At 42.9% G+C, this 24430-nt stretch overlaps 1 protein-coding gene and 1 pseudogene across 6 annotated transcripts in view; one reads left to right on the forward strand and one right to left on the reverse strand.

The window, feature by feature from the left end:
* Window positions 1-24430, reverse strand: part of LOC147022716 (ninein-like protein) — a 131000-nt gene that overhangs the window by 102675 nt on the left and 3895 nt on the right. For 5 of the 6 annotated variants that reach the window (XM_085887513.1, XM_085887512.1, XM_085887514.1 and 2 more), the window contains 2 exons: window positions 9099-9189; window positions 5657-5832 (listed from right to left, as the gene is read on the reverse strand). In XM_085887513.1, coding sequence (XP_085743639.1) covers window positions 5657-5832; window positions 9099-9189 — 267 coding nt within the window. Of the gene's footprint in view, window positions 1-5656; window positions 5833-8698; window positions 8834-9098; window positions 9190-24430 lie in introns of those variants that run through there. The other variant, XM_085887516.1, reaches the window with a different exon arrangement.
* Window positions 19888-21921, forward strand: LOC147022717 (uncharacterized; annotated as a pseudogene).

Genomic DNA, 24430 nt, shown 5'->3' on the forward strand with positions numbered 1-24430 from the left:
ATCTGCACCCAGATGTGAACCAAAATCTAATTGGCTTGTTCTTGTCACCAAACCAACTCATCCACCAAGTTTTGGTATAACCCATCCATCACGTTTTGCAATATCGTGCTTTATAACATTTTGCTCCTCATCTATCAATAATAAAGAATCACTAAAAATATTTTTTTAATTCTTGCATCCAGATCCAGATCCGGATCTTCACCAAAATCAAATAAATTAATACTTGTCACACACCCATCCTATCCACCAAGTTTCAACCTATTCCTCCATAACTTTTGGAAATATCATGCTATACAGTATATCGCTTTTGGCCCGACCTACACTCGATGAAGAATCACTTTAAAAATTCAAGTATTCGGATCTTCCCAAAATTTTCATCAATTCGTTTTTGTCACACACCCAAACTGTCCACCAAGTTTCATACGAATCTGTCAATAACTTTTTGAGATATTCTGCCCACAGACAAACAGGGTTGAAACTGTAACCTCGCTCACCTTCGGTGACAGGTAATGGTGGTTGAACTCAAGACTAGTCCCGTGACTTACTTTCAAATTCCCTAAAATACAAATAATTAAATAAATCGGAATCATCTAAACTTGAAAAGCTTCAACACCATGTTTTATGAAAAATGCCTGCAGAGTATGGTCAACTGGCACGATGACGAATCCTATGGCAAAACAGTTAAGGGAATGCCCAATACAGCCATAATATGGCAACAGGATAACTAATGAAGGATGACATCCCACAAGAATCCTAACCATATGACTGGAAGTTGTGCGGTGTCTGCAAAATGTCTTCACTGCAAAATCTCAGATGACAAATCACAGCAATTCCTGTAACTACCCCTGCCACAAGCATGACCATTGCCCCCTCCTCCCCTTCCACATTGGCTTTCAAAAATGGAAAAAAGTTCCTGGCCCACCTCAACATCTAGTCCAGATCGTATTGTTACGAATTTGGAATTCAATCGCACACAACATACAGGTTCCCTTAGTCAGCTATGTCGATAAGTGCATGTTCCCTAGATAGCTCACCTTCCATTGTTTAAATGTTCAGAGATCGATTAGATGCGCTGTGGATCGATTTAATAGTTAGGGAACGAAACAATGGAGATGTCCCTCCCCCTCTTCTGCGAAGAAGAAGAAGAAGAACCCTGTGGCGACGTCAACAACTCGCTTCCACCAATGGTTGAGCAGGGGGGGGGGGGTGGATCACGAGGGCATGAGTCACGCCGGGTGCAGAGGAAGGGGTGAAAAGGATAAAGAGGACATCTTTTCTTTGTTCAAAAAGAGTCCCGTGGTAGGGCTGAGTTCGTGGGAGTCCCATTCTGAGTCCAGTGGGCAGAGTTCGTGTGCTGAGTCCTGTGGGAGGAGTAAGCTTTTTTTGCTTCGGAGAGAGCAGTCGTTCAGCTGTCGGGTCCTGCTTGGCTTGCTTGGCTTGAGGCCTTCGGAAGCTTTTTGCTTTGGCTGGCTCAGTGAGCTTCGGCTGCTGCTTTGTTTTGAAAGGAACTTGAGCCGGTTGTTCGGCTCGAGCTGCGAGTGGAGGCTTCTTCCTCTTCTTCCTCTTCCTCTTGGTCCGTGGAGCTTGTCGTTCTCCATTTTGTTTCCTGGCTTGGTGCGACGCATCGGCCTCTTCTTGGAGTTGGATCCTCGGGGGAGCGACGATCGACAGTAAGGATCGGTGCCTCGTCTCACCGGCACGTGTTGAGAAGCGCGGGAGGATTTGCGGGAGCTCGGGAAGGATCGCGGCGATTGGATCCAGCTCGCTCTCGCTGGAGCCTGGGTCCGGACAAGTTGAAGACCACACGAGGTGGAAAGGTTCGAGTCAAGCTCTGAGTTTCAGCTCACCTGTCCTCCGAGCTGGAGCTCGTGATTAAAGGCCTCAGCCACCGTTTCTTGTGTGTGTGTGTGTGTGTGTGTGTGTGTGTGTGTGTGTGTGTGTGTGTGTGTGTGTGTGTGTGTGTGTGTGTGTGTGTGTGTGTGTGTGTGTGTGTGTGTGTGTGTGTGTGTGTGTGTGTGTGTGTGTGTGTGTGTGTGTGTGTGCGCGCGCGCGCGCGTACGTGTGTCCGTGGGCTCGTCTAATAAGTAGGAACTGCTGTTAAGTGTAAATGACTGTACATAATAAGTAGACGGTTGTAGTTCTTTTGTTTCCTGTATAATTGCATACGTGTTTCATTCTTATAAATGTCCTTGTGTGAATGCAAACCTGCTCGTTGCGTCCATTCCTTCATTGACTGAACATTTTGTGTGTTGGGAGTTAGCCGTTGGTTTGCCGTAATAGGGGGACATTTGGACCGACGGTTCTCGGTGATTACACCGCTCGGAATTGCGCACGGACAAGTTCGCCTCGGCGGTTTGTTCCGTACGAGATCCGTCAAGGGTGGAATACCCCGTTAGTTGGATCACGTGGGTATTTAGGTACATTGAAGATTGGCAATCGACCCTACCCCACGTGATCTGCTGATTGGCGTATTTCGGTTCTTGTACAAGGACCCGTCGCTCGGAGTTATCCGGGCAACGATCTATATTCTGGGCGATTGGTCGGGCTGACTCGACTTGCGGCTCCGTTCAGAGCAGTCGGTTGACACCCGACCATCCCGGTTTGTAACAGTATCAACACTTCAATGCTTAAGAACTCTACTTAAGTCTTCAATCTTTTACTGAGCACTGCTGCCTTCAACATTGGAAGTTGAAAACGTCACCTTTCTTCGAAAATAAATTAATAATACCACAAATAATCCTCTTCATGACAGGCTGCTCAGCCCATTTCTCGCAAAAAGAAAAACAATGGAAACAGTAATTGCTGCAGGCCTCAACTCTTGCTACTTCATCAACTCTCTGATGTCATAGCATCAGTTTGTTTCTGTCCAAGTAGTTACTCATCTTTAGGAACCTTCATTATTCTTCAGTCAGGAAGAGATGATTGCCCCGAATCTCAAGCAAGAGGTCAAGGCAATTTCACTGGAATGAATGTTTGGTTTAAGCAATAATGACTGAAGTGTTTACAGATGTTACTGACTCACTCACTCACTCACCTCCAGACACTGCTCGATCTCATAAGCTCACCTGACTAAATTCCAGGTGAGCGAAAAACAAACAAACAAAAGCCATCGACCTGTGTGTAATAAGGATCATGGATAAGGTGAGAGCAGAATTAGAGAAGCATCGAATGTCAGAAAAATGAACACGCACAAGTGGCCAAAAAAAACGACTGGTAAATAATGACTGATGCTTGTGAAAGTGCTCGCCTGCCTTGTGACTACCCACATCGATCTGCAGAGTCAATCGTCAGTCCATTTCGACAAATTATTTTGCATTCTTAACCAACTCTTGCTACTGCCGTGCCTGCTCTCCTTCCCTCCTCCCACATGAACTTGCTACTACCCTCCAATTCCCTGTGTACGCATTGCCCCACCCTGCCTAAAAACATATAAACAAAGCAATAAATATGTAAATAAATAAATTAACCTTTTGGAACCCTCTTACTCCCCCCCCCCATTCTACTGCTCCACTTTTCAAAAAACAATGATGGAACAAACATCACAATAAGTTAACTTGTAACTCTGATGACTTTCAGTGCATTGACTAGGCAAGACCAAAACAAAGCCTCCTCGTTATAAAATAAAGTTTTAAAGGAGGCACTGACTCGACCCCACCCAATCGGTTCAACGTCCAATCATGCTCTGCCATTTACGACGTGCTGGAATTATTTTATTACAGAATTGTTTCTGAAGGGCTGGGAACGTGGAATATTGCTGCGGAAAGCTCAGGAAATGACAGTTCTCCAAAATTAAGACCACTCACAATTCAGACTGAGCAAATCATATAAATTAATAAAAACTTATGTTGTATTGTTGCCAGATCACCACCAACAACACCTTTACTCCACATATGTGGTTTTCAGAGGATGGGAAGTTTGTGTTGAAGAGGAGGAATAAAGGAAACATACCTGTATGTGAACTCGACAGTGATCAGAGAACACCTTACCTGCACTGTCTTGATAAAAAAAGGGTATGCAGAGGGTCTTTTAAACACTTGCTTTAAAAGACCCTAACCATGTCCTCTTAAATCTATATGAGCATTGTTCGTTAACTTTGAATTTGCATGATGGCAACCATACGAAGCCATTCGGTCAAACGGAACAGTCCAGAGATAAACCTTGTGCCAACTCTGCCCTCAGAGTGGGGCAAATTTGATTGGTCAAGACAGCATAACATTTTGGCCAAGTACGGCTAAACTGGAGGTTTTTGTCAATGCAAAAAGGTGATATTTCTTCTGCAGTGTTCAGGTATCCTTACTCAAATATAATTCACCGACCGGTGTGTGTGTGTGTGTGTGTGTGTGTGTGTGTGTGTGTGTGTGTGTGTGTGTGTGTGTGTGTGTGTGTGTGTTGCTACTCCTACAGTTTCTAGGCCAATTACATCCAGACTTGCTACAAAGATCAGCATGACCCCAATTAATGTAAAGGGATGTATTTATCTTTGCCGGTGGTCTTGGGGCAGCGGAGAAGGGATGACGCAAATTCTTGATGTAAATGTGTATCGTGTAGTGCCTCTTCAGGTGAGGGAGAGTATTACAAGTCCTCAGCATTTACAGTACAGTATTCCTGTCCACACATTTTAGAGTGCAGTGAGGTGTTTTGAATTACGCAGCGAGAAGTATTTTGATTTATACGTTTGAATAAGGATAAAATAAATTAATTAATTCCATGCTTTCCTTCCTGAAACTCCCTGTGGTGTCCATCTTGTTTACCCTGTGTACCCCACCGTATCCTTCTCCCTTCCACAGTTCTCCACATGTCCTATTCCCCACTTGTTTTTTTTTCCTTACCTCTTCTGCCCCTCTTATTGTATATTAGCTCTCATATGAGCCTCGACAGTGTGTATATAAAAAAAAAAATTTTAAGTGCATCATGGTGACAGACACAGACACAGAAATAGAGTGAGAGTGAGAGTGAGAGTGAGAGTGAGAGTGAGAGCGAGAGCGAGAGCGAGAGCGAGAGCGAGAGCGAGAGCGAGAGCGAGAGCGAGAGAGAGAGAGAGAGAGAGAGAGAGAGAGAGAGAGAGACACACAAAGAGAGAAAGAGAGAGAGTGAGAGACAGTGAGAGACAGTGAGAGACAGTGAGAGACAGTGAGAGACAGTGAGAGAGAGTGAGAGAGAGAGTGAGAGAGAGAGTGAGAGAGAGAGTGAGAGAGAGAGTGAGAGAGAGAGTGAGAGAGAGAGTGAGAGAGAGAGTGAGAGAGAGAGTGAGAGAGTGAGAGTGTGAGAGTGTGAGAGTGTGAGAGTGTGAGAGTGTGAGAGAGTGAGAGTGTGAGAGTGTGAGAGTGTGAGAGTGTGAGAGTGTGAGAGTGTGAGAGTGTGAGAGTGTGAGAGAGAGAGAGAGAGAGAGAGAGAGAGAGAGAGAGAGAGAGAGAGAGAGAGAGAGAGAGAGAGAGACACGGAGAGGGAGACGGAGAGGGAGAGGGAGACGGAGAGGGAGACGGAGAGGGAGACGGAGAGGGAGACGGAGAGGGAAAGAGAAATATAAAGAGAAAGGGAAAGAGACAGACACACACGGAGACAGAGAGATGCACACACACAGACACACACGGAGACAGAGAGATGCACACACACAGAGACAGACAGAGAGAGAGATGCACACACACACAAACACTACCTTAAATTCACCACAAGGTGTGGAAGCAATGTTTGTCGCTTCCGTGTGGCTCTTATGGTCAACAGCAAACGATTCGGGCCGCGAGCGCCGTCCATATCGCTTCCCCCCTTTCATGTATTTGGGCTCCACTTCAACCTCGTCGTCCTTCGCCTCCACTGCAGACTCGTGTACGTTTGCTGTAAAAGGATATCACCATAAGAATTTTCCTCCGTCGGAATAACAAACACGACTACAATGTTCAAAAGCAATGCATTTACAAGTACCAGCAAACCTTGCATAGCATGTGACGGGAAAAATGGGAAGCACATTACACAACATTAAAGAAAATAATTTTTGAATCACCCACTGATTATTTATTTACTAAGCATGAGGAGCATGCTCCAGTGAATTGATAGTAAAGGCATCTATAGTCAGCTCAATTCCTGCTCTGCAACTTAATTGTTGGTTCCAAAAGCCTTTTGAACCTTCCCATCTACTTTCTTAACAATCCTCTTGAGGAAGTTCAGTCATGATCTTTCTTGGGGGAAACCACATTTCAAAGTTGGCCTCCAAAGCCATCCACCAACTGCGCATCCTCCCGAATACAAAGTCCTTTCTTGGCACACCTGAACTTATATCCACAGCTTGACAGAGTACTGCTCTTCCCTCTGGACTGGCACCCTTGCCTCACATCTTGCTCAGCTTGACGCTGTGGAAACCAAGGCCAGATAGGACGATGGTCACTCTGTCTTCTACTTCCTCCTTCCTGGTATTGCACCCTCTGCCCTTTTCGTGCTTTGCCTCAGGGCTCACATGGTCCGCTCACACCAAAACAAACAAAAAAAAAACCCCTCTGGTGGAATTACCTAAATCCAGGATCATTGCTCACCTCAACTCATTTGTTCCTCTTTTTTCCCCACCTGTGGAATCAACGTGGACCACATCCTCTTCCCTCTAGTTCTTCAAGACAGCTGTTCACCACCATCTCAGAACGTCGCCAATACAAAACCATGATCCTTTCTATCCTTGTTAACCATGTTTCGCATCCTGATCCATGCAGTGCACTAGCTCTTCCACGAGCCTCGATTATGTACACACACTAAAAAAGAAAAACACCAAAACACTAAACACTGACCGATCTGGGCCTGTAGCAAGGTATTATGCACACATTTAGGACACGGGGGACCAAAAAATGAAAGTCATTGTATGATTAAGTTTTGCATATCATTTGTTAGCCAACATCATGGGGATTCAGGATCTATTTGGGCAGAGCTTAATTCTTCCTCTTTGTATTGCTCTGACAGGGTCAAAGTTGGTTATCAATTATCTGTATCAAGGAACCACTCATATCATTCTGAAATTGGTCTGATGGCTTAGGCCTAAGTCACATTTGCTCTACGGCGAGGATACGGTGGCCGTACGCCCTCTGAATTGAGAGAAACGTGCGGCGGCCGCAGAGTTTCTGCGGTGGCCTCAGGATGGCCGTAGGGGTCGCCGTGGAATTATAACGCGGAGTTATAACTTTTTTCATTTCTACGTTCGCCGTAGCAATTCGACAAGCCGAAACAAAAAAACTGGTAAAAAAATAAATAAATAAATAAATCAACCCATTCGTTACCGTCCGTCTGGCCGCACGTTCGCCTTAGGCCCCCCTGCGGTCGCCTTGCGGGCACCTTGAGGCTACCTTGCGTCTGACTTGAAAATTATATGGCCACCGCAGGGCCCCCTTAAGGTCACCGTGCGACATCAAATCAAAGACCGTACGGCAACCCCACGTTTTCGGTCTCCACAATTTCTAAATACGCCGTGCGGCTCCCCGAAAAAAAAAAACATATGTGACTGCGACATTGTGTGACCGTGGAAATACTGCGGCCGCCCTATAATTGCTAGTGGTTGTAGATTTTGGAGACCCCACGGCCGCCGTGGCAAATGTGACTTCGGCCTTAGATATGTATTATACACTAATTGGAAACCACATATTTGGAGAATATTTGGTTTACCTGATATTTGACCTTGAGCAAAGAGGTCAAGATCATATGAAATTAACAAATTGATCAGTGTTCATTCAGGTCATAAATATATATGCACATAAACTTAACCATATAAATACATGCTGTGATGAACCAAACTAACATCTTAGGATTAAAAGTGCAGATTTCTTAAAAACGTTACGTACTTCCTAACGACCTTTGATGTTCTGTATACTGAACACAAACTGGCCTTTGGTATTGATTTTTATATCATAGGGCCATCTTGGTAAACTTATTCTATGGTTATAAAATCAAGCTTATAGCTACCAGTAATTTTGTAGCAGCTTGGTAAATGCAATTTGTTATGTATTTCCTTACATTTTGGACCCAATCATGGAAGTGAACCTAAAAACTGGTATGTAGTAATGATCCATGTTGAAACTTGCCATTTTAAATCATCACTTTATGCAGAAGTAAATTGCAATTTAAGATGTTCTATCAGATGCATTTCAAATTTCTGGAATAAGATTTTGTAAGCTTCACTATGACTGGGGGAAATTTTGCAAAATCTGAGATTTTACACATTTGAAGGTGCCAAGAAATGCAGAAGGTCATATGAAATGTACTGTTTTGAGGAATTGTTCTATTCTTATGTATAATGATGTATATCAAACAAAAAATGCATTTTCAACCATTTTGGACAACATATACAATCATACATGTAACCCATTTCTAAAAAAATGAGCTATAAAAATGGAAAAAAAATAGCCTGTGTTTGGATAAAAAAAACATGCTTTGTAAGCAACTATATCCATAGGACCCATAGCAAAGTATACATTTTCTGAAATCACAGACACTTGGGCATTATATAACATTAAGATTGTTTATCTTGTTAAAACTGGGTTCAATATCTAAGCTTTCTCCTCATTTAGGACCACAGTGTACACAATACCATGCTACAAGCCTCTGTACTTTGGGACTCACTATCCATACGATGTACATACTGGGGTTACTGGAACAGTTGGAGATTTAAAGAGTCCAAATGAAACGATTCACCTTACATGAGGCTCACAGAGAGAATTTTGAATTTTACCTGTGGTTCTGAACCGGAATACGACTCCTTGATAAAGATATCATGGGATCATTTGATAAAGTAAGGGGAGGGACAATTGGGTAGAAAAGCTGCAAGGAACGGGAGAGGAACTCGGGTGAAGATGGAAGTACAGAGAGGAAAGAGAGGGGGGAGGGCGGGGAGGTATAAATAGTACATTCAAGGAAGGGGAGGGAATCAACCTCAACCATTTTTGCCTATGATATAATGTACTGCCATTTTTGCCACTCCATAATGGCAAGTCAAAATAATGTGGTTCATTGTTGTGCTTTGACCAAATGTTTGTCCACATTGCATGGCAAACTGATCCGGAGCTCCCCTTGCTCATTAAATGGCAATGATCCCTGTGGGGGCGGATTGAGGTGCAAATCAAAAAGCTCACCTTGATCAGCAGGTTCGTCCTCATCGCAGGCATCAGCTCGACTGGATGTCAGAAGCATCACCAAAGTTTCTTTGAATTCTTCAAAAGTTGCCTGAAGGAATAATGCAGCACAAGTTGAGGCAGGATTCTATCCTTCGTGGGACATTTCCAATCCATCTTCCTATCCCATGAATGTGCCCAAAAATAGCTCAGGAAAGAGGGCACTCTACCCGTTGCCCTGGGCAATGTTCTGGAGAGCACACAACAATGCCGCAGACACGCGAGTAAGACACAGTGAAACAGCGGCTGTCATTGGGCACTGCGCAGAACTGCTCGTTGCCATTCATCTCACAAAAGAAGTGTGGACAGACTGCACAAAAAAAAAAGCTCAAAAGCTTGCGTCCAACTCCACCCCACACCCCCAATAATTAGAACCTTCTGCTGCAACAAAGGCAATAAAGAAAAGACAAAAAAATAAAATAAACACAAAACCCATGAAGGAGTGTCACAATTTCAAATACCGTCCATATAAACTCAGAAATAGCACACTCGTCTTTGAGCTGTCCAGTGTCAGGTTTGATTTTCAACGCAATTACAGTCACCATGATGCTTCACAAGCAGGGAATTGCATCAATTAATTGGCTGTTCAGAAGAGAGACCTCAAGGGGATGATGATAGGTCGACTTGCATTAGCTGGGGGATGCTGAAGATCCTCCTTATATTTTGGCAAAGAATAGGCAAATTATCACCGGCATCCCAGACATCTACTTGCTCAGGATCCAGGCAGCACGAGAAGCAGGAAAGAGGATTAAGAGTTAAAAACCACTCCCGGCAGAGCTGAAAAAGGATCTGGGATGGACTTGTTTTGGCATTCCCAATACCTTATGGATGTTATGGTCCCGGGTTCAAATTTATACATATATCGGAATATGCGTTGGACCGGAAGAGGATTAACAAGCGACAGATAAAAGCAGCCTGTTCGCATGCTCAATTTGTTCACTCGACTTTGAAGAGGTTTGCGAGTTACGAACAAAATGTCACCCGAGACTTTATTGGCTCTCGCCCGTTTCTTTCAAAATAAGCGCAGGTTTGGTCAAGTTTTGTAATTTTGGTTAGCTGTGCCATTTAAAAATTACAATGGGTCAAGGAGCCTTTAAAATTGAACTTGTTCCTGACTACCCCCAGACGTTTTTGTGTACCACAGACAGGTGAATGTGTGGCAGACATTTTCTGTTGATCAGGAATCAGGATTCATGCAGCAATAGCTGGTGTGACACTTGCTTCCTGGTACCCACTGCAGTAATAGGGCCTGATCTTGACTTAATGTAGAGGAGGGCTTGACCAATTGACTCCAGCAAGGGGGAGGGGCTTCTGCTCCACACCCATGGTTGTGGTCTAATTGTATGACCATGAATTCTGCTCCTTCGGGGTTAGGATGTGTGTTTTATTTAGCATGTACTTCAGCCTTCAGGCCGAGGTGCATATACGAGGTGTGTTCAAAAAGTATCCAACCTTAATTTTTCGTGCATAAACAAATGAAGCTTGGGAGGCGTGGTTTGGTGCACGTATGTAGGCGATCCTAATCCGTATGCGTGAATATTTTCCCACCTGCAGAAGCTGTCCGTTGCCGACAGACCGCTGATGAGTGAGGAAGTGTAAGTGAGCGCCGTTGGATTTTCGTTTTTGACAAAATGACGGAAAAACTTGAACAACACTACTGCATCAAATTTTGTGTAAAGCTTGGCGATTCCTAAGTGGAAACGATCCGCAAGATTCAACAGGCCTTCGGGAACGAAGCAATGGGCACCACACAGATAAAAGAGTGGTACAACCACTTCAAACATAGTCGCACATCAGTGGAAAGTGAAGCACGTTCTGGTAGGCCCTCAACATCCCGAAATGAGATCGTCATTGACCAAGTGAGGACCCTGCTGATGTAGGATCGTCGAATCACGATCAGAGAACTTGCAGACGAGGCGGGCGTCAGCATTAGATCCATTCATTCCATTGTGACTGAGGATTTGGGCTTAAGGAGAATCTCAGTGAAGTTCGTGCCAAAGCTGCTAATGATCGAGCAGAAGCAACTCCGTTTGGAGATCGCACAGGACATGCTGGAGACTGTGAACAGCGATCCCAACTTCAACACAGTGATCACTGGCAATGAGACCACAGTGATCCATCGTTTTGTCAAAAACGAAAATCCGACGGCGCTCACTTACACATCCTCACTCATCGGCGGTCTGTCGGCGACTGACAGCTTCTGCAGGCGGTAAAATATTCACGCATACGGATTAGGATCGCCTACATACGTGCACCAAACCATGCCTCCCGAGCTTCATTTGTTTACGCACAAAAAATTAAGGTTGGATACTTTTTGAACACACCTCATATATGCTTATGGGACAGTCTTGTTGGACTGTGCACTTTGGCTGTGTGCTCAAGTTGCACATCTCAAGCTGTTCAAAAGTTTTAATCTTTTTTTTTTGTGTAAAAACAAAATAAAACCTGCCTTCATAAGGCAGGGGGCAATGAGCCTGAATCGTGTGTCCATGAACATTCCATCTCTGGGGTGGACTGGTCTATAAAATTGAGAAGTAAATTTTCTTCCTGTTATTTGCAGCAGTGCAATCTCACTGGGAAGTAGGGAGCTGCAGCTCTGATAAGCTCATGCCTAACAGACAGAGTCCATGCAAATGTTTAGCCATAAGATAGATATATATATATATATATATATATATATATATATATATATATATATATAATCTCAAGACCCAATCACATCTCATAATTGGATGTAATAACCAATCAGCTCTCAAGTAATCAATTACCCCAGGTGGCTCGGATTATATAAATAAATTGACAGCTCCCATGCTCTTCCAGCTGATGAAGCTGCATAAAGCAACCAAGAAGGCCTACCCAAGATAAGCGCTTTGCTGTTTCAAACCCTTCCCAGAGTTCCTCCACAGCTATAAACACAAGGACATTCAAAAAGAGTGCACACATGAGAATCCCAGTGCTACACACACCCTCAGCTGTCTAACCGGTTTCATCGCTTACTGGCGAATCATCAGTGACAGTGCAGACAGCAATGCATACCAATGAGGCTCCCAAGCATGTACCACCTGCAAACATCAAAAGCAGTTAATATATAAATAATAAAGACCTGTGAATGGAGGGAATAGCCATTTGGCTCTCACATATTCAACTAAAACCAGGTGGGTCGGATTATATAAATAAATTGACACCTCCCATGCTCTTCTCGCCGAAGAAGCTGCATAAAGCAACCAAGAAAAGCTATCCAAGGTAAGTCCTTTGCTATTTCAAACCATCCAGGTTCCTCTACAGCTGCAGACAGACATTCACAAGTCTTGAGGAAATAACCAATCAATTCTCATCGACTCAATTACCTCAATTGGCTCAGATTTTGAAATAAATTAGCTCCCATGCTCTTCCTAGCAAAGAAAGCTGCAGAAACCCCTTTTTGCATAGCTTTTCTTGGTTGCTTTATGCAGCTTTCTTTGCCGAGAAGAGCATGGGAGTATGTACACATACATGTACGCACAGCAATTGATCGACAGACAAATGTGGCAAAAGGAAGATAGTAGGATGACAACAAACAGATGCACCACAGCACAGACAGTAAGTTTGCAGGAGAGGATGAGAATAGTGTCTCATTACAGTAAAGCTCACAAGAGGAAATGGGAGTTAACATGAGATGGCAGTGGGCAGCAGACTTGAATTCCTGAAGGGAAGAGCTCACAACGGACTCAGGAAGACAGTTCCACAGGGGATGAAAGAGGGCCATGAATGAGAATGCAGAGTTGAGATTAGCTACGTGAGTGCCAAGTTGAGACTTGGAGAGAGTAACAAGGAAAGGGCCTCTGGCAGAAAGCTTGAAATGGCAGGGGTTGAATGGGGAAGCGAGATGATAGGAAGAGCAAGATTAGAATCCAGCCAGTAAAAAAAAAAAATTAAATAATGAAAAAAAGATTAACTGCAAGGCCACCAACTTGCCGATGGCAAGAAAAACACAGACTCTGAGACTCCACTTCCTGACATTGTCTTGTAATATAAAATTCATTTAAAGTTATTATTCTGCATGAGATATGTGCAAGCTCGGCTGAGCCTCAGACACTACAATATTAAATCAAAGAAATAAAATAAAAAAAAAAATATATATATATATATATATATATATATATATATATATATATATATATATATATATATATCTTCTTCTTCTTCTTTTGGCTGCTCCCGTGAGGGGTCGCCACAGCGGATCATCCGTATGATCCGCATAGTGATTTGGCACATGTTTTACGCCAGATGCCCTTCCTGACGCAACCCTGGTCGCCTCTTACGACACAGGGATAAGGTACACCTATTTTAACCGGGGTATACACCGGCCCAGTATACTGGTACTCATTTCGCCGACCTCGGAAGGATGACAGGCTGAGTCAACCCCCTGGTGTATTAATTCAGTGGCCCAACGGGGCTTGAACTCAGGACCTCTTGGATCCCAAGCCGCTGCCCTAACCACTGCGCCAACACCAGGCTATATATATATATATATATATATATATATATATATATATATATATATATATATATATATATATATATATATATATATATATATATATATATATATATATATATTTGAAGCCTTTGTTTGTTTGTCTGCACACACTAATCTCCTGAACGGTGAAAGATAGGAGGAAACCTCTGAAAGAAAAAATGTCGGGACGGGCCCCGGGAAGGTTATAGGCGAGGTGGCGAGGCCCCTCGGCCCGGAGGGGGAGGGAGGGGAGTCTCCCCTCACAAACCCCCTAAGGCTATGACTGCCGTGGCCCAATAGGGAACCGATACTGGACTTGCATCAGACCTATGTACAGAAGATTAAATTCATTCAAAAAGAGCCCGGGCAACGCCGGGTGCCTTCACCGAGTGTATGTATATATATATATATATATATATATATATATATATATATATATATATATATATATATATATATATATATATATATGTATGTATATATATATATATATATATATATATATATATATATATATATATATATATATATATATATATATATATATATATATATATATATATATTATCTAACCAATGATGACCACATTTGTGATGAGATATGTTAGATATTTATCAGAATGCCATCCTGATGAGAGAAAATAAGCCCAAAAATCCAGATAGGTGGCTCCATTTGATGTTTAACTGATATTGACCATGTAATCTTTGTCTGGTTGACAGAGTCACCGGGCCGAGGCCTCCGGGTTGGAGGTGACGCTTTGGTGTAGGATGATGTCCAATGGAGATCGGGGGAGAGCTCATCACACTCCACATGTTTCGATTTACCCACCGTTCACATCATGAGCCTTCTGGTTGAATGGTTTTCATTCGCGGGAACAATTGTCTGGGTGGCAGACAGACAGTTGTTCTCTGCGTATTATACAGTTTTACCATGTGAGATAATCCGTGGCGATGCTCACCATAACAGTCAGGAGGTGTGTCTGATAAACATGTATGTGTATATGTATGTATATATATATATATATATATATATATATATATATATATATATACATATACATATACATATATACATACAGTATGACATATAATGGAACATTACTCGGTGGAGCACTAACCTCTGCCAGGCTCAACAGTTTACCACTGATTGGCCGGATCTGGATCCGGACCTTAACCAAAATCAATGCAACTCATTCTCATCACCGACCAAACTCATCCACCAAGTTTTATCATAATCCATCCACAATTTTTTGAAACATCATGCCATATAGTATGCAGTATATGGTTTTTCTTTTCTTCCCCCGTTAATCCACCCCAAACCCACCTCCTTCAAATTCCCTACTTTCCTTCTTGAAAGTCCCTGTGGTGTCCATCTTGTTTACCCTGTGTACCCCACTCGATCCCTCTCCCTTCCACAGATTTCCTAATGTCGCTGTTCCCCACTGTTTTTTTTTCCTTCCCTCTCCCACCCCTCGTCTCCTGCTCCCCTTGTGTGCTTCTTTGTGTTAGCTTTCATACGAACCTCGACAGTGTATACAAAAAAATAATAATAATAATGTAAGGTGATGTGGCACAAAGGATTCATATCATGTTGTACTCCTTATTGATACAAGCACATTACCAAGTAAAAAAGAAAAGAAAAGTAATACGTCATAATAATACTGATAATATAATGACATGTGTAAGCAGCATCTAATTTTCATCCAAAACCAAAATAACTAAATAAATAAAAGGAATGGATCGTGCAACATGCCACTCAATCGGTTATCAAAATATATCAATAACGACGTCCAAACTTATATCGTGTTCTGGCACCATGACAGGTGCCTCCTATCAAAGGCTCAAAGACAGAAGCAGGCATGCACTATGCTATTAGAATTTTAAATGGCCCTTTAATAAATGCAAATAGGACACGCTCTGCCTCCATGGACAAAGGTCCACACCGGAGGGGAGAGCACGAGGAGGGAATCCGTGCCAGCTGGAAGCGCAGCAAGCTAAGCAGCTTATTGAGTGGCAGGCCCGGAACAACGGCCCTCCACGCCCTGCCCTCATGGACAGCAGGAGACGGACACAGCTGCCAAGTCAGGTAGCAGCTGTGCTGAGCTTTTGTGCAAGAAAGAATGCGTGCAGTGATGAAAGATCACAAAAAAGTGGGTAATGCTTCTGAAAAAAAAGAGATAAATGGTTTGGATGAGAAAGCATTTTATGTGCTGACTCTAGAGCAGGAAAGCACAAGTAAAATATATAAAATTTAGAGCTGGTTTGTGACAGAGTGCTCTGTACTTCAACAGTGGCAAATAGAGGGGACAAACCTATCTCGAGTTCAATTACAGCAAACAAAATCATTTCTGCATTAAAACCAACACAGAATAAAAACCAGAGTTGGTGTCAAAGCCACCCAATGCTCGCCTGTTTATACATTTATCGTTTTTAAAAGACTAGTCTCATAATTAATATTTTTTATAAAGCAATACAGTTAAGTCTGATCCAAATAATTTTAAAGCAATATATGTATTTGTATATTGTAATCAGAAACAAGAGCGCAAGTGAGCACAATATATGCCCGAACAAGAAGGTATATACAGAATTGTGCTACTTCATGGAAAACAGCATCCTGGTTGCCATGGCAACCACTTTAGATGATGAACTTATGTCGCGACACACCGTCTCCACAGTCTGTACCCATGTACCAGATATGAAACGTGAAAGTTGAAAACTTTGGGAGTTAGAGTGCGGACAGGAACGGATGGAAAACAGCATCCTGGTTGCCATGGCAACCACTTCAGATGACGAACGTATGTCACGACACACCGTCTCCATCGTCTGTACGTATGTACCAAATATGAAACGTGAGAGTTGAAAACTTTGGGAGTTAGAGTGCGGACAGGAACGGACGGACGGACGACACATAATACATATCGGGCGAATAAAAAAAATAGTGTGGTAGATAAAAACATTAGAAAGGAAAAAGTAACTTGCACCAAAAACTTTAACATTTTCACGCTCACGCCGGGGGTATCGCTATAGCTTTCTGTTCTTCGAACAGGCGAGCTAATAAAGTTCTCAGAGTCAAATCTGAAGAATTCATTCACCTGATGCTACTCTTTGAAAAGAAAAAAGAAAACTAAAAATAAATATTGAAAATATAATTTGACGTGAACAAGTCGATGACTGTGTCACCCTTGTGTAAATTTGAATTAAAAAACAAAATATGTATGTGTATATATATATATATATATATTATTGTGAACCATGGTGTCTGCCCATATGTTCATTCGTCTCCCATTTATGGCGGCTGCTTCCCACTGCGTTTGAAAAGCTCAACATTCACTTTTGAAACTAGAAGGGCACTCGGTAGAGGGCATACCTCTGTCACGTAATACCTGATCCACGAGAACATATCGGGCCCAGCACATTTTTGAAATATCATGCTATACAGTACTATATCGTTTTTGGCCCTATCTCAAAATGGTGAAGAATCACTGAGTGTTAAATTATCCTCGTATCCAGATCCAGATCCGGATCTTCACCAAAATCAAATCATTCGTCACTGCTACACACCCAACGTGTCCACCAAATTTCGTCCGAATCAGTCCACAACTTTTTTGAGATATCGTGCCATATATCGTTTTTGACCTGATCTCTCAATGGTGAAGAATCACTTAAAAAATTGTAGTAGTCAGATCCCGATCCGGATCTTCACCAAAATCTAATCACTTTGTCCTTGTCACACACCCAACCTGTCCACAAATTTTTGAGATATTCTGCACACAAAGAAACAAGCAGACAGAAAGTGGGTGAAAACATAACATCCTTCACCTTCGGTGATGGAGGTAAATGATGGGAGAACAGGCATGGATAATAAAGATTCCAAAATTGATTTTGCAATCTGGATAGTCTGCACTCTCTTTGGAGAAATCCAACCTCTGCCGCCCGATGTTGCACCACAATTTTGCAGTGGGCACTTATTTATAGCTCAGAGCTTTGTATCCGAGTGAAACCAAGAGTGTAACACAATTGATCTTTTTAAAATCCATGAAATATAAATTGATAGATCAACTTAACCTTCTCCAATCAATGGGGACCGGTAAGTTATGAAGGTCATATGAAAAAAAAATAATAATAATAATAAAAAATAATTGAAAGGTCAGATGATAGAGAACACGAGACAGCAATGATGAGAGAAAACATCAGATGCTTCGAACTCGAGTCATGGTCTACAAAATGATTTTCATTTCATTGATGCACGACTTTTGACGTTTTCAACCCAAACATCGAATCAGTTCAACCTTTGTATCAAGGTGTCTACACTTGTGCCAAGTTTGGATGAAATTCGAGTGGTTCACAGGTTCTCGTGGTGACAAAAAAAAAAAGATCACGGAGACGCACAGCAGCATGGACAACGAGAAAACATGGCCTTCGGCTGTGGAGGCAGAAAAAGTGTGTGTGTGTGTGTGTGTGTGTGTGTGTGTGTGTGTGTGTGTGTGTGTGTGTGTGTGTGTGTGTGTGTGTGTGTGTGTGTGTGTGTGTGTGTGTGTGTGTGTAATGTACATGCAATGCAAGGTAAGCGAAAGTAGAAAGGAGGTGAACATGAGCTACGCTTTAAACTCGAGTTATGGCCCACAAAAAAAGAACATTTCAATTAAAGGCCATGACCTTTGACCTTTTGAACTCAAAATCGAATCAGTTCATCTTTGTATTAAAGTGCATACATGTGCCAAGTTTGTTTTCCATTTCTTCAGTGATTATCAAGTTGTCGGGGTCATAACAAAACAGACAGATGGGCAACCCATCATCATCATCATCATCATCATCATCATCATTCTACGGCCGTTTCCATGCTTGCATGTGTAAGCCGTGCTTCACCTCATGGCTGCTTTCTAGGCTGCACGATCCCTTGCTAGCCCTCTTGTTAGGCCTTTAACTCAAAGATCATCTCTCAGCAACACATCCCATGTTTTCTCGACGACCTCGAGCTCTCCTTCCATTCACATTTGTACACCTTTCCACACAACTACCTGCCCACATCCTCTCCACATGTCCAAACCATCTCAACCTCGCGCTACGCATAACCTCACTCGTGCCTTCTATACCGAACCTATCTCTCAATTGCACATTTGGTTTCCTATCCTTCAGATGTCACGTCACACATCCACCTCACCATTCTCATTTAATTTAGTTCACGCCTCCATTCATCCCCCCCCCCCCCTTTTTGATCAGCCATAAAACATCACGTAACCCGGAAAAAAAAAATGCCTCCGGCCTGTGGCTGCAGAGGCAGAAGAATGTCCAAACAACTCTGTATACCCTCATAGCAAACTTGTATATAAACCTATAACCAAATGGTATTACATTGAAACTGGCTGACTGACTGATTTAATGACCATGTAGATAGATATCAGTGTGGCTCCATTCGTCAGAGGTTTCAACCTTTGAAAGCCGTAAGCTCGCCAAACTGTGGGTACACATCATCAGTGGTTTGCAAATGCAACGGGCAAAGGGCAACGAGTAAACTAACACCGAAGAACTTCATCTGCACAAGAAGAAATGAGAAAAGACTTCTTGGGAGTGAACATGGCAGCACCAATCAACTCAAAAATGGATACCAATCCAGCAGCCCACAAAAAAGCATCTGAAGATATCAACTTAGCAGCATAAACTAGAACGGCACTAGGTAGAGCACCATACCTCCGCCAGACTGAACAGTTTGTGTTTTGCATCCCACCGATAGGCCGGATCTGCATCCGGACGTGAACCAAATCCAATCGGCTTGTTCTTGTCACCGAAACAACTCATCCACAACTTATTGAAATACCATGCGATATATCATTTTTGGGCCCGGTGTGTGTGCCGGTATAGAATAGGTACACCGTATCCCTGCATGTCGTAAGAGACGACTAAAAGGATTGGCATCGGGAAGGGCATCAGGACATTAAACATTGCCTCAAAAAGGGAACCATGATGACTACAATTATATATGGACAGGGTACCGCCCGAAGTACCCCGTGGGGGGTCCTCACCACCTTTCATCAAATATCAAGGTGAGGAACCCGATCGAAACGAGGGAGGAAATTACTCCATTCATGATGACCAAATGTCTGATGCCCCACGTGGAGATTGGATTCTGAGGTTTGGGACATCGAATGTCGGGACAAGGGCAGGGAGAACAGGAGAAGTGGTGGAAGTATTGGTCAGAAGAAGAGTGGACATATATTGTGTGCAGGAGACATGATGGAAGGGAAGTGGTGTTAGAATGGTGAAGGGTAGGCAGGGACAGAAGTACAAGTTTGTGTGGCAAGAGTGCCTGGAAGGTGTGGATGTTGTTGGTGTCCTGTTTTCTGAGGAGTTTATGGACAGTGTGGTGAGTGTGACTAGAGTGAGTGAAAGGTTGATGATGGTGCGAATGGCGATTGGAAAGCTCCGAATGAATGTCATCGCGGAATATGCCCCGCAGGTCGGTCAGGGCGATGAAGAGGAGGACGGGTTCTGGTGTGCGATTCAGAAGTTGATGGAAAACGTGAAAGATGAGGAAGTTGTTGAGGTCGGAGGAGACTTGAATGGGCGTGTGGGCAGGAGTATAGATGGTTTTGAGGGAGTTCATGGGGGTTACAGCCGTGTTGTGAGGAATGGAGAAGGTGAAAGGATTTCGGGTTTGCTTATGGTTCATTGACTTGCAATACTCAATTCCAGAAAGCGGATAATAAGCTTGTTTCATACACGTCAGGTAGGTCGACGACAATTGTTGACTACCTGATGGTGCTTTGGCGAGATAGTGGGAACCTCTGGGACACAAAGGTGATCTCGTGGGAGGAGGCTGTTTCACAGCACCATTTGGTTGTCTACGACTGTCTGCGACAAGAATGAAAGGTGCGAGGAGAGCTCGGCGGGTGAATTACCAACCGAGGATGAAGGTGTGGAGGATGAAAGAGGCGACAGTGAAGGAGACATTAAGCGAGAGAGAGGTTGAATGTGGTAGAGGATGATGTGGTTGAGCTTGAAAGTGGTTGGATGTCAATGAAAGATAGTCCGTTGGGAGTAATTGGTGAGGTATGTGGATGGACAAAAGGACCACTGAGGCACTTTGGAAACATGGTGGTGGGATGATGAAGTTGGAAAGAGGATTGATGAGAAGAGGAAGAAGTTCAAGGAGTGGCAGAAGATGAAGGGTACGGTGGCAGAAGAGGCAGCGTATGAAAGTTATAAGGCAGCCAAGAAGGCTGCAAAGAAAGAGGTGGCAAAAGCGAAGGAGCCGCATAGGAAAATGTTTGGAGAACGTTTGGATTCGGAAGAGGGTCAGAGAGCGGTACTTATAATTGCAAAGCAGAGAGCGAAAGAGAGGTGCGACATGACGGGGGTGAATTGCTTGAAGGATGAAGTAGTACAAATCGTTGTGTACCCAGATGGAATTAAAGGAAGATGGAAGAGATGTATGGAAAGGCTGTTCCATGTAGAGAATGAACGGGACGGTAACATCGAGAGCAACCCAATTTTAGGACCGGCAGAGAAGATAACTGAGAAGGAAGTTGAGGAAGCGATAAGAGTGATGAAGAGTAGAAAAGCAGGAGGGCCGACGTGAGTTGTGGGAGATATGTTGATGGCAGTCCCTTTGTGACCCTCTGGACTATGGCTCGTATAGAGTGATAAAGTTACTGGAGCATGGAATCAAGACATTGGAAAGGGTGTTGGAGAAGAGGATAAGGAAGAAAGTGAAGATTGACGAAATGCAGTTTGGATTTATGCCTGGAAGAGGAACGACAGATGCGATTCATATTGCAAGGCAGTTGCAGAAGTACATTGAGAAGAGGAAGAAGTTGCTTCTTGGGTTTGTTGATTTAGAGAAAGCATTCGATGGGGTTCACATGAAGTAGTGATATCGACATTGAGGAACTTCGGAGTGGAGGAATGGTTGATCAGAGTCGTGATGGCAATGTACAAGAGAACGTGCACAGTTGTAAGGACGAAGGACGGGAACAGTGGTGAGTTTGAGGTGAAGGTGGGAGCGTAATAGGGATCGGTACCAAGTCCACCACTATTTGTAGTTGTGATTGAGGTGCTGGCTCAGAACGCAAAGAAGGGTTTTCCGTGGGAGTTATTGGATGGAGATGATGTGGTGTTGATTGTGGAGAGTAGAGATGAACTGAAGGAGAAGATGAATAAGTGGAAGGAATGTATAGAGGCAAAAGGCTTGAAGGTGAATATCAGAAAGATGAAGGTGATTGTAAGTGTGAAAACATGTGGTGAGGTGGAAAGAACTGGGAAGTGGCTGCTGATACATTACAAATGCTGATTTTCGAACCTATATGCCATACGTACATGTACATTATTGCTCATATCTCAGAAACTATTGGAGTGCCCATCACAAAATTTATGTGGAAGCTTCTTGACATCATAAGGTACCTCTGGGATGAATTTGAGGAAATTTGAAGGATACATTTTTGGGGGATTCACGATTGAAGTTTATATTTTGTGATAACTTTTTTGTGGTTGGAGGTAGGAAAATGTTGCCCAGACAAATTCATAGGGCATGAAAATACATTTAAAATGACACCAAAACCAGCTCTCTAGGTGTTATACTTTTAGAGATATGGCCATTTGAATTTGCGACGTCGTGTTAATTAGTCCAAAGTTCGTTAGTCTGTATCTCACTAATTAAGAGGCTTTAGCAAAAATATTTAAGTTCTTGTCGCTTTTCATTGCTCCCAATTGGTTCCCAAAGTTTTACAAAAATCTGAGAGATGACGGCAGATTCTTTGATGATTTGACATGGAATGACCCCTCTTCATGGTGTTGAATCGTATTAAAAAAAGTCTCGCATCTGGATCTTCATCAACATCGAATGACTTGGTCTTTGTCACACACCCAACCTGTCCACCAAGTTTCGTCCGAATCTGTCCATAACTTAGTGAAACATCGTGTACTATATTGTTTTTAGCACCATCACCGAATGATGAAGAAACACTTTTAAAAAACTGGATCAGAACTGGATCTTCACCAAAAGCTAATCGTTTCATCCGTGTCACACAACCAACCTCTCCACCAAACTTAGTATAAATCAGTCCACAACTTTTTAAGATACCCTGTTCACAGACAAACAAACATACAGACAAACAGTTTGGTGAAAACACAACCTCCACCCACCTTTGGTGACAGAGGTAACTCAAAAGGCACTCACTCGGTAGAGAGCACACCTCCGCAACATAATGCCTGATCCATGCGAACATATCGGGCCCAATACATTTTTGAAATATCATGTGATACAGTACTACATCATTTTTGGCCCTATCTCTCAATGGTGAAGATTCACTTTAAAAATTAAACAACCCTTGTATCCAGATCCGGATCTGGATCTTCACAAAAAAAATCAAATCAATTCGCCCTTGCCACACACCCAACCTGTCCACAACATTTTGAGATATCCTATACACAGACAGACAAACAAACGGAAAGGGGTGAAAACATAACCTTCACCTTCGGTGGTGGAGGTAATCATTGGATCTGGATCTTCATCAAAATCGAATCAATTCTTCCTCATCACACAACCAACCTGTCCACAAGTTTTTGAGACATTCTGCTCATGGACAAACAAACAAACAAACAAACAAACAAACAAACAAACAAGGGTGAAAGCATAACCTCCATCCACCCTTCATTGGCAGAGGTAACAACTGGGGTAAACAGGAAGCTGACTGAAGGAAGGAGGAACTAACAAACTGTCAGGCTGGAATCGCTTTCATGTCATCGTTAGTTATTCCTTGACAAAGACGGTTGGATTGAGCAAATAAAAATCATCGATGGAAGTAAAGTTACGTGGAGATATCATATCTGTTTCTTTATCGATACGGACTTGACAATGGTCATTGTGTTCCTGAATAATAATTTAATTAAGTGGCTTTCAGTACTAATTTCACCTTTGATTGACACGGAGGGAAGTCGAAACCATTTCAAAAGTTCGATACTTCTACACTCACTCCCACCCTTCTTCCTCCCTCTGAACCCCAAAAAATAAGTTTACAACTTTAAACAATAATATCATTTTTACATTATTTGTTTACTGCTTGGCCTGTTTGGACATTCCTATCTGAGCATGTTACTCAAGATGCCTGCTGGCATCCCAGCTTCAAATCCCATATACTGTGTTGTATTGTCGATAGTCTCCAAACTTCCTTGTGATCATAATACAACGGGCGTAAGCCTGGAACTTCTAACACTTTTCTCTGAACATATTCTGTTCATACTTACGAAATCTTCACATTATGTGTTCCGTGTATTTACGCAGGTGATAGCGGATTCAAAAAAAATCTAATATAGATAGAATTTTCAAAGAGGGAATCGATGACGTTTGTTCAACTCAGCATTTACGACTTTATCCTGCCATGTTGTTAATCTGTTGATGGAGGTAATATAGAAACGATGAATATGTCAAATCGTTCGTGTTACTCATCCGGCACTATGTGTCAAGGCCAACAATCTAAAGCGACCGGTCTCAAACGCCACCATGGGCACCCAGACACGCCACCAATATGAACTAAGCTGTTGAATGCGGCGCAAAACATCCAAAGAAACTATCGTAACAGAGTATTGTGATCCGTCCTGTCCCCCATACCCGTCGTAGACGGGTATCTGCTAGTTTGTGTAATGGTACAACGTGCCCTAAAGATCTTGTCCTGCACATGAGACCAGTTAACTGACTTGTAAAATTTAATGACCATCCAGATATCAGTGGGGCTCCATTCGTCACCGAGGTTTCGACCCTTCAAGGCCAGCACCTCTCTAAAAAGTGGGTACACATCATCAGT

The sequence above is a fragment of the Eptatretus burgeri genome, chromosome 7 (genome assembly GCF_056783735.1).
Source record: "Eptatretus burgeri isolate ZD-2024b chromosome 7, Ebu_testis_v1, whole genome shotgun sequence".
Taxonomy (NCBI): Eukaryota; Metazoa; Chordata; class Myxini; order Myxiniformes; family Myxinidae; genus Eptatretus; species Eptatretus burgeri.